Genomic DNA, 11,334 nt, shown 5'->3' with positions numbered 1-11,334 from the left:
ATACTTTTCCTTCCCTTGGACAAATAGACTTGATTATTTATTATGAGTCTTATGTGCACTCCCTTCTTCAACCTTTAACCTGCATCTCTGAACTTATATTTTCTTCCTTACACACCTTTGAAGGTCTATCTTACTTCCTCCCTCACCTCTTTTGCCCAAGTTAAACACCTACTTCTTTCTTACCTTTATAGTAGGCACTGTAATTATATGTTTATATCAAGTACTTGTTGAATAAACTAGTAGCAGCCAGTTTACAGTGTGTAAGAGAGAAATTCCAGATACGTAAAGTAGTCCTGTTCACTTTCTACCAATAATATTGCTTAACTGTGCTTTTGTCATCTCAATTCCACAGTAACATTTATTTCCTACATTAGACCCTGAAAAAACATGTGGCAATTCTATGTCAATATCCACAAGTAGAAGGAAAGGCTTCTATCTGATGCATTACAGCTAAAAGGCAGACGGTACGCCGATACGTCAGAATTTAGAAAAAAAAAATGGCTTGCTTGAAAGCTGGGTGGTAGCATCTCAGTTTATTTTTTGCTCTGCCAAGGAACAGCTAATTTCATGCAAGAGTTACCTTGCACCTAACCCAGGGCAAAGCCTCTCTGGCTATTCTTTACATACATTGATGCAGCAGTAGAATTGTTTAATGCTTTAAATACCAAGTAAGGAAGAATATGAGAAAAAGAAGAGACTTGTAGGGTATGAATCGGTTTTCTTTCTTTCTGCCTCTTCACCTTCCACCCTCCCTTCCTTTTTCCTTCCTTCCTTCCTTCCTTCCACAGACTTATTTGTAACTGAAGGGGGAAAAAGACTCAAGAGATTTAGCAACTGGGAAGGTGGTATTTTCCCCAAGAATTTTTTTAAAACTTTTTTTTTTTTGTTTCCTAATGCTTCTTTAGAAAATAGACTAACTTTAACAGGCAGTATCTCTCTCTCTCTCTCTCTCTCTCTCTCTCTCTCTCTCTCTCTCTCCCTCTCTCTCTCTCTCTCTCTCTCTCTCTCTCTCTCTCTCTCTGCTGTTCACATTCAACTCAAACAATTTCCTCATTTATCCTTTTATGTACATTAAAAAAAATCAATGTTCATAATTTTGATTGCCTTCTCAGCAATCTTCTGGTGACTTCTGAGAGTAAGATTGAAAATTGAAAAGAGGTCGTTTAGAGAGCAGGCATAGGGGGAAGAAGAGTAAGAAATCAATTGTATTCACCATCTCAGTCCCTTCCCAGAGAATGCCTTCCAAAATGACGCCTTATACTTTCAAATTCATGTTTCTTTATATTTAGATGCAACTGTAGCTGTGTAAGAAAGCCTTTGATCTATATTTCCTAGGTAAGTATTATTCATGTGATTATTCCTTTTCATTACTATAGAAAATACAAGCAGCACACATATCCTGACTGAAGTCTCTGCCTCTCGTCCTGGCTTGCTGGTCATGAAATTACATTTAAAAACTATGTCTGCTTTTTTATTAACACCAGAGATTAAATAGCAACATGAAGCCTTCTTGATCTTCCTTTTTAATATTGGAAATTGACACTTTCTTCTAGTCAACAGGCAAAACAAAAACAAGACATGACGAAGGGTGGGGGGGAAGAATGTATATAATTGGACCAAGTGACTTCCTGCTAGAGAGGTGTTTGATGTGGTGGTGGGGTGCAGATAACCAAAATCATCAACCCTCCCCCAAGCCTGACACTTCATAAAACACTACCCAATGAAGACATCTGTTATCCTGGAATAAATGTAACTATTTGGAAAAAGGTAACATATTGAGCTCATATACCTACCATGTGAGAAAATCTGTGACAATTTTTCAACCAGGCATGTACAATGTGGGTAAACTTAGTATTAAAGGGCAGACAGCTGAGTCCTAGAAACTTGAGAATGTTTAAGTAAAGCAGGCTGGGTCAGATGGCCCACATCATGTGTGTGTGCACATGCGCACAAAAAAATGTATAGGGGCAACACTGTGAAGTGAGAAAGGGGTGCTAAGTGGGGAAACTACTGAAAATGATCAGATGATATTCATCATACCCAGGTCCAGCAGTGATTGAAAACATTGGAAATCTAGTTCATAAATGGTACAGTCTGATAAAATGTCTATTGAGAGATATTGACAGTTGACAGAGACAAGAGTTTTGGTGATGGACTTAATAATGTTGATCTTTTAGATGATGCCTGGGGGAGCTGGGGCTTAATTAGTCCATTTTCTGATGCTTTGACATGCAGAACCCAGTTATTGGAAATTAATCCCACAAATGAATTTATAGCCTTTCCTCACAGATAGAGATTAACATGACATGTAGTAGTCCAGAAAGTCGTCCTTGGTGTGTCCTATGTTTCTGTATGTCACCTTATAAAGCCACTTTCTTTTCTAGATGATTACTGTTTCACTTAGTGTGAAAGGACACATTACCAAGTTAGTTAGTGGTTAGAATAAACAAATGGATAAAAAGCAAATAACCCTCTTGGGTTTTTTGACTTACTTTGTAATCTGGGGCAACCCATTCATTTACAAATAGTAAAATGAATTTAATAGGTTGTTTTTTAATGTTTCATTGTTTTGTGAAAAATATATTACCACAAACATTTTAAATCAATATTTTATTAATGTGAGAAAATATATTATTTCCTAGTTCACTCTGGTTACTAGAAAATTTGCTATAAATGAAACATAGTATTTAAATATATTTAACTACATAGACTATACATAAGGGTGTATCTAATGATATAAAATGCTATACATAACCATGTAAAATTTTATACAAGCACATGCACACATGTATGACCAAGTGGAATCATTTCTTTTGGGGTTGGATTATTATTACATGGCTTTCCTGGTAGGCTGAGGCATGTCAACACACCACATTAAAAAGATAACCCTCTTTTCGATGTACTATCTCTTCCTTCCTGACTCATCTTGAACTAGTCAATCATCTGAACTACTCTCTCATGAAAAGCCTTGATTTCTTTTATTTTTGTATTTCTGCAACACCTGCTCATAAAAACACAAACCTGTTTTCAAGCTACAGTCTTTCTTTCCCAGTACCTTGCTAGAGAAATTTACAAATTCTTCCAGCTTGGCATCAACCATCCAATTCAGGGTCTCCACAAATGCCACTGTGCCCCTGGAATAGATTCTCAGTCTTTCTCCTACTTGTCCTTTTCTCGTTTTTCAACTCCAAACTTTCACTACTCTCCTCAAGTTCCCTTCAGTTTGAGAACACAATTTTGCCTACTACTTCATTTAGTAGAGAGGGAGACTTATCAAGCATGATCTCTCTCAAGTTCTTATCACCTCTAGAAATGTATTTGTAATTAAAGTATACATTTTTTTATATATTATTTATGTATTTCCAAAATTATGTATTTCCATAAAAGTTTCCAATAAAAAATTTTATTTTCAGAGATCTCCTTTCTTTCTATTCTCATAGGATGAGATGCCCTTTAATCTTTTTTTAAAAATATATCTCTCAACACATACACTCACTCTTAAATTTCTCTCAACCCCTCCTTAAATGTTGCCCTCCCTAACTCCACCAGATTCTGCATTCATCTATAGATACTGTCTAAATTCTCTTTGCTGTCATTATACAGATTTCTTAAAAGACTAATTTCTACTTTTCAGTTCTTCACCCCACATTCTTTTCAATTGACATTGTTCCCACTAAGGTCACTAATGATCTCTCAATTGTTAACTCCAATGGATGCTTTGCAATTCTTTTGTGGGTTTTTTTTTGTTTGTTTTGTTGTTGTTGTTTTAATTGGACCCCTCTCCTGCATTTGAAATCGTAGTTTGCTCCATGGAAATACTGTACACCCTTGGTTTCCACTATACCACACTCAACTGGTTTCTTTTGTGATCTCTCTCTCTCTCTCTTCCTTCTGCTTTTCTCTGAATTTTGATCCTCAGCGTTCAACTCTCAACTCAATGCTCTTCTTTCCCTATATAATCTCCCTTTATGACTTTATAACTCTCAGGAATCATTCACCTGTCAATATTGTCAAAATTATTATCATAAATATCTAATCATCTAACTAAAATTTCCTTCTGTTTACTGAATATTCTTTACTTTTTTATTTTTAAAAATAAAATGAATTCTCCCCTTCCCCTAAATAGACTGTTGTTTGATATTCTCCATGCTAGCTGTTGAGGCTATCTTTGGCCATGTCATTTGTCATGCCGGGCGGCTTGCAGGGTCTCTGGTCCCACTCCCCACATAGGAACACAGGATATGGTGAGGCCAAAAAGGAACACCTGTGGTGCCATAGATAGGGGAGTCATATCACTGTAGTCTCGCTGGTGGCTAGGTTGGAGACACAGGAAGCAGGAGCCAGACAATCCACAACCCGCCGTCCACTTGTCGCTGCCAACCAACCTCACTTGCTAGCTGTAATCTGCCTCTCTGCAATCCGTAATCCACACTCCACCACGCCACACCACTACACCACCCTTTGCTAGCTTAGCCAGGGCAGTTATATTAGTGGCTAATGGCTAACCCGTAACAGCCGATGGCCAACTAGTCACAGCTGATGACCATCTACCACCTGAGCCAGCACCTTTCTATGTGAGGCCGAGAGCCTAGAAACTGCTCTCTGAGGCTCTGTCCCCACATCAGTAAAGCTAGAATATTGACTATGATTCTTGACTCCTCCATTTTCTGCACTTTTCATATTCCTGTAATTATCAGTGACTACTAAATTAACTAAACTGGTTCTCAGCCTCAGTTGCTAATTAGGATCACATGAAGAGCTTCAAAACAATCCTAGATCAATGAAAGCAGACTCTCTGGGAGTCCTAGAAATTTGTTATTCTAAGGGCAGAGAGGATTGGACACCAATATTTCTCCAATATGTCATGTGTGTTTTACCTCTAGTACCATGGCTCCATTTTCAGGTCCTCATCATTACTTACTGCATATGTCCTCACTGGCCACCTGCCTTCAGTCTTATCCTTCTCCAATGTATTATCAATCTGAGGTGTCCTCTGACTAGAATGACCCTTTCGGGATTAACTGTTGATCTTACTTATGTCTTGGCTTTGTAATCACTTTTTCCAAGCTGGGTTAGACACCTTTCCTCAGTTTCTCATAATGATCTCTGCTAAAGAAATTGCTGCTTTTACCACTTGAGTTTATCATGATGTCTTCTTATGACTGCTTTCTTTATGAAAACACTGACTGGCACTTAGTCATCTTTGTATCCCCTGGTGTCTAATCATAGCTGATAAAATAAAGTTGGATGCTGAGTAGATGCTGGGTCCTGAAACAATCAAGATATTTAAAACAGAAAGTAGTAGTTTTTGTGCGTGGAGACTGAGGAACTTGGAAAACAATAGAGAAGACTTTCTGTAGATTTAGAATATATCAGATCTCTACTGACATTATTAGACCTACTCCTGTAGGTAATTTGCTTCTGATTTATACATTTATTTTGAAACTTTGTGGCCTCTTCTGTAGAAAAATGAATATATAACTGGTCTATATTAATAATGCTCTGATTAACAGTTATATATCTCATATAATTACATATTTTTATGTTACCTATTAATCTCCTGTTAATTTGGGTTTATTATCTATATTTTTTGGGGTTCAATCACCCTGGATAAACTTGCGAATATCCAGATCTGCCAAACTGAGTGATGTGATCAGTACCAAGATCAGCCTGCAACCTTGAAATTCTGAATTCATACATTAATTGAAAAATAAAAAATTAAATGTTTTATTAATATGTGTACATCAAAATGCACTAGGACTATAGATAACTTTTATTGTGACAAATTATATCAAATTTTACATTTTTCACACAAACTCTTGAGGGGAAATAAAATTATCCATATTTTTCTGAACCAAGGCATGTTAGATGATCATGGAAATGTACTACGGAACATGAAGACTCCAATGGAGGTGTGAAGGAATACAGAACTGAGAGTAGTAGGTTTATTCAAATTTTGTTTTTATCTTTTTTTAACCCTTTGGTATAAATCCTTTTTTTACTACAAAGAACAATTGCCAAATAAATAATTATCTGGAAAATAATTATCTGGGAATCAATTAGGGAAAAAATCACAAAGAGTGATTTTGAAGATATTATTTTTTTCAGATATGTAACTGTTTAATCTGATATAAACTTCAGAATGGAATATATTAAGGCAATTGCTTACTTAATTTTAACCACTCTGCATTCTGTGATATTGCATTCTGTGATATATTTCCTTTTATAAAATGTATATACATTTCTCTCTCTCTCTCTCTCTCTCTATATATATATATATATGTATATATATCTCCATATTCCATAAAACTTGTAATTTAATGATATGTTTATACCATAGGCAGTGCCAATTTCTTTTTAAGTCATCTCTTTCAGTTGCAAAACTTACATAAAAGAAATGCCACATGCTATCACATGTATTTTACTTATTCTACATTTATCTAGATATGAATATGAGTAATGCACTTAGTTATAATATTCCCTTAAGCCACTGTTTTCCGACATGCTGAAATACCTTGTATACATAGTTTATATATTGTTTGGATTTGTTTAATAGTTGAATGCAATAAGTTTTTCCTATTTTCAGTCTTCCCTCAGTAAATGTAGTGATTGTTACTATGAGGAAAGGAGATCTGTATGGGTGGAGAAGATATGGAGAGACCAGCACTTTTGTAGATAAACACAATGTGAAAACAACGAACTACTCTTTCATTATTGGCATAGAAATAATGGCAAAGAAACAAAATTACTTCACGAACCACATTTTATCACCTTACTAGTTGCAAAGAACACGTTCTGCCTGTTTTAATCAAATGAAAATTTTAACCATCTGAATTTAGGACTGGAAAGTATGTTTATAAGAACTCAGGATCCTTGACAGTAATAATTACAGTACTAAAATGGTTATTTAGGTGGAAAGTGGTGAGAACCATTGAGAAACATTTTATCAGGTTCACTGGTTAGAAAAAGAATAGAAATAAATATATATATATGTGTATATATATATTTATATATACACATATATATATATAAACATATATATATATATATATATTTTTTTTTTTTTTTTTAAGGCACAAAATATCACAACATCTGAGAAGCCCATGGTGTAAAGTTTATTTAACACTACCAACTGTAGTGGAAAGAAAATTTCAAAGCATGACAATCCAGAGCAATTGTTAGTAGCATCTGTGGTAGGATTGAAGTTAAATAGAAAATAATAGAAGGCATTTGCTTAATCTATGATCTTGTTGAAAGAAAGGTCCCAGCACAATAGCTTTTTCCGTGTAAGACTAGCCAGATGTAGGCCTTTCTAAGGATATAGGAATGGAGCCACAAAAGAAGAGATTACAAATGCTGGGAGAGAATGGCGGATAAAATAAGGTTTGTTACAATCAAAAGCAAATGGAGACCAGCCTTGAAGGTCATCGCCTGAGTAGACAAAACCAGTTTAGTCATTAATTTAGCTTATAATTACCAATAACTGTGAAGACATTGCTTTCTCCCTATATAAGCTGCTTTGTGACGTATATTCTGAGCTTCATTCCATGTTTTGGTTTGAGTGCTCCCGGTTTGTAAACTGTCTTTTTGAAATGTGCACAATACATTTTTACCAATTAGTACTTCAGTGATTCATTGGCTTTACTTTGGCTATTTCTAAATCTTTGACAGGTTGTTTTTGAGACGGAGAGAAATCTATATAAAGGTGACTCAAACAAAGAATACAAAAGCTGTTTGCTCTTCAGTTATTTATCCAGAAACTTGTACAAAATAAAAGGGGGCAATGTATATATTAGCAATTCCCATCATGGTTTTTAACTGCCCTGCCATGATTAGTGGAGACTATTTGGACAGTATTGTCAACTATTTGCTTTCTCATCAGCTTGATATTTGATCTGCAATCCCTCGAGAACTAACTGTAAAAGGAAAAAAACTCAGAAATTTAGAAAGTTTTGGTTGGCAATCAGGCGTTAATACTAGTCTATTCTATGTGAGGTTTACACTTCATCTTAGAAGCTGGGTGACTGTTGCTTTTTTTTTTTGATAGTCAACAAGAAGCAGTGCCTTAGACCTGTTTGGCTGCTGTCCTGGGTAGAAGAGTTTGGCAGCCCTAGGGAGATGAAATTCTTCAGCCTGGGACACGCCCCAAGTAGAGAAGCAACACCCTCTCAGCCACTACTCTGTTGCTATGAAACAAAAGACTAGGAAGGTGAGCAAAGCAGGAAGTCCCGCCTTTTAAGCCCCAGTTAGCTTTGGCTCCAGCCCCAATGCTCACACCCACCCGCCCACTCCTTATTGGTCAGCTTCCTAGTGCCTTGCATCCTATCTTCCATTTCGTTTCCCTTTTCCACGTTCGTTCTAGGGTTTGTCCAGAACCCCCTATCCCTCGGAGACCCTTTCCATTTGGGACTGCTGCGAGCGGGCCTTCCTTAAGGGCCATTGTGTACGGTGGAAGACGTGGACCGGGTGGCAGTGCGAAGTGGACGGGCGTCTCCCGCCCATTGGCGCCACTCGCTGTCTGGCAGTGCATGGATGTGCCGGATTGGTCCAGCCTCGTGTGTCCCCGCCCCTGGCCCCGCCCCTCGCCTGGGTTCTCGCTGTGTGTAGCCTACAGGGGTGGGGTGTCCAGCGAGTGGTCTCCTCCTCCGGCTAGTGCTGCTGCGGCGTCCCGCGGCCTCCCCGAGAGTCGGGCGGGAGGGGAGAGCGGGTGTGGATTGGTCTTTACGGTAATTGTTGCGTCTCCCCGTCTCGGTGGCCTGCGCTCTGGGTTGCTCCTTCCTCGGGAACGTGGTTTTACGGCGATTACACGCTCCCTACCCTGACTACCCACGCACTCTGGGCTCGTGCGTGTAGAGTGAGATTCGCGCACACGCGTGTCTGTGGACAGATACGGCGCCGAGAGGCCAGGAGGGAAGGGGGCACCAGGGAGGCTCGACGTTTCTTTCCGGCCAGGGGGCCCCGGGGCAGCCAGGCGCGGGCAACGGAGGAAGAGGGGATAGCCCCGGCTTCCAGCTGCTGTCGCCGCCGCCGTCACAGTTTAAAGAGGGGTATTTAAAGACCGGAACCCAGGCCCGGCCCGGGGAGGAGGAAGAGTGGGTAAAGCCAGACGGGCGGTTGTGATTCTGTGATTGCAGACAACCCGGGGAGGTGCGTCCACTCGGGAGATGAATGCGGAGCGCCCTAGACGGATGGGGCTGCGGGCGCTGGAGATGCGAGGGGATACTTTGTCCTTTTCTGTTCACCTTCTCCTCCCCAGCTGAAGTCCGAAAGTGGCAGGGGAGGGGCCTGAGCTGGGAGGGGGGCCACAGACGTCCAGAAACAAAGCTTTGAACTGACTCCTCCGCCCCCCACCCCCTTTGGGTGGGATGAGAGGCGAGGAGCGAAAGAAGTGAACTCTCCTTTTTGTGCCCGCTCTTGTCAGTTTCTCTCTCACTCTCTTAAAATGTTTTTTTCGTTTGTTGGTTGATTTGCCTCTTCACTTGGGGGTAACTCCTCACCGCATTGGTTTAAAGAACTATGTTCTAGTGTCCATATTCATGTGGGTGTACTTGGTGGTTTTAGTGGGGGGAAATACAAGTCCTGAGCCTTTGTTGACAAGAGACATGCTTATGCTCCTGTAGAAAAATCTTTACGTTTATATAACTTGGTGAAATCGGAGTGAAAGTGTGGTTTTTGAGTGAGGCTCCCAAAAATGTTTCTGGGGGCTTCAGTTCTAGAATTTTGAATTGGGGTTAAGGCAGGGAGGGGGAGAACATTGTGGTCTTCTCTAGTTGGAAGAAGCCTATGTAAGTTGTTTGTTGTTGTTGTTGTTGTTGGTGTGAGTTGGGTAATAAGCCTTACCTACTTGAAATGTGAGAAGGATGCATCCTTAACTCTCAGTGTTCCAAAAGCAAATCTAAGGCCATTGCTACTAAACCTGTTGTGTGTAAAGATTGAGAGGGCAAATTCTCATGCTATTGAAGTTGAATCTGGATTTTGTTCTGATGGAGGAGAATGTAGGGGGTACAAGTTAACCAGTTAAGTTTTCTGTTGTGTAAATATTTTGATGACCTACTAACTTTTATAAAAATTTACCTCTCAAAGAACTAAGATTCCAGATGGCAAATTCTATGAATGGCAGAAACCCTGGTGGTCGAGGAGGAAACCCCCGAAAAGGACGGATTTTGGGTATTATTGATGCTATTCAAGATGTAGTTGGACCTCCAAAGCAAGCAGCGGCAGATCGCAGGACTGTGGAGAAAACTTGGAAACTCATGGACAAAGTGGTAAGTTCTGTCTGTGCCTGTATGTAGCCCTTTTCACCCTGGATATGGTTTCTCCACTTTCATTTATACTGCTAATTAATAATACTTACTCTTATGGCAACAATCTTCTGATTTGGATTGAACATTTTTCTTACATCCGCTTTGTGTGTTTTGAAAAGTTGGATTCAGAGCAAAGACTTTTTTTTAACCTTTTGTCCTACTCTTCAAGGTTCAAAGTTCCTCTATATGACTCAGATATGCAAAGATTTTACTGTTGGCTGGCTGCTCTTTGTTGGTGTATGGCCATAGAATAGTTTGGAAGTGTTTGTTCTATCTTATGTGAAGTTATGTTTTTGTTGGATAACAAAGGAGTGCAAACAAGTAATTTAAGAGGTCTCTGATGGACCACTCTTGACAACCACAATGTATGATGCTGAGAATATTTACAGGGGAAAAAAACAGATTAGTCCTTAAGTGAGGAAGTAGTATTTGAGAGTTTCCATTTTCGTCTTTGAGAATTCATCTTCATTAAGAAACTTTTTTTTTGCTGTTGTTAATGGTAGAGTCACAGTTTCTTTCATCTATTCCATTTTGAAACAGGAAACCTTTTTGATTGCATATTGTTTATTGTGAAAGGAAAATTTATGATGGAGTTGGTGGGGCTGAGAGTATCAGAAACCTCTGTGGTTTCTACATGTTGCTTTCAGATGAACTATAATTTCACAAGAAGAAATCAAGCTGGATGTCAGAACCAGAATTAATAGTTCTTGCTTTTGAAGCGGTAGTACTGTCCTCTATATATTGGTAAATGTTTTAGCACCTTATGGTTTTCTATAATAGACATTTGGGGCTAATTGTAAATTTATTTGATTCAAGTCTCTTGATATCTTTATAATTGTGGAAGTGGAGGTTTAAAAAAAAAATACTCCTTTGTAGGGATATGTTAAAACCCCCATGAAATCATATGGTAACAGTCATCTTTGGTTTGTAACTGTGTGCAAATATTTGCCACAAAAGCCCACTGTCAGAGGTATTTGCAAATACAGGAAGGTGATAAGATTTACTTTATTTTCATTTATCCTTATGGAAA

General features: G+C 38.8%; 1 protein-coding gene across 1 annotated transcript in view; it reads left to right on the top strand.

The window, feature by feature from the left end:
- Positions 1–8,597: 8,597 nt before the first annotated feature.
- CBLB (Cbl proto-oncogene B) overlaps positions 8,598–11,334 on the top strand; it is a 210,583-nt gene continuing 207,846 nt past the window's right edge. The window contains 2 exon segments of the mRNA XM_033131542.1: positions 8,598–8,726; positions 10,084–10,265. Of these exon segments, the coding sequence (XP_032987433.1) occupies positions 10,098–10,265 (168 nt within the window). The 5' untranslated portion in view covers positions 8,598–8,726; positions 10,084–10,097.

This window comes from Rhinolophus ferrumequinum, chromosome 2 (assembly GCF_004115265.2).
Source record: "Rhinolophus ferrumequinum isolate MPI-CBG mRhiFer1 chromosome 2, mRhiFer1_v1.p, whole genome shotgun sequence".
In the NCBI taxonomy this organism is placed as follows: Eukaryota; Metazoa; Chordata; class Mammalia; order Chiroptera; family Rhinolophidae; genus Rhinolophus; species Rhinolophus ferrumequinum.
Note: the sequence above shows the minus strand (reverse complement) of the source record. Positions and strands in the feature narration are given on the sequence as shown.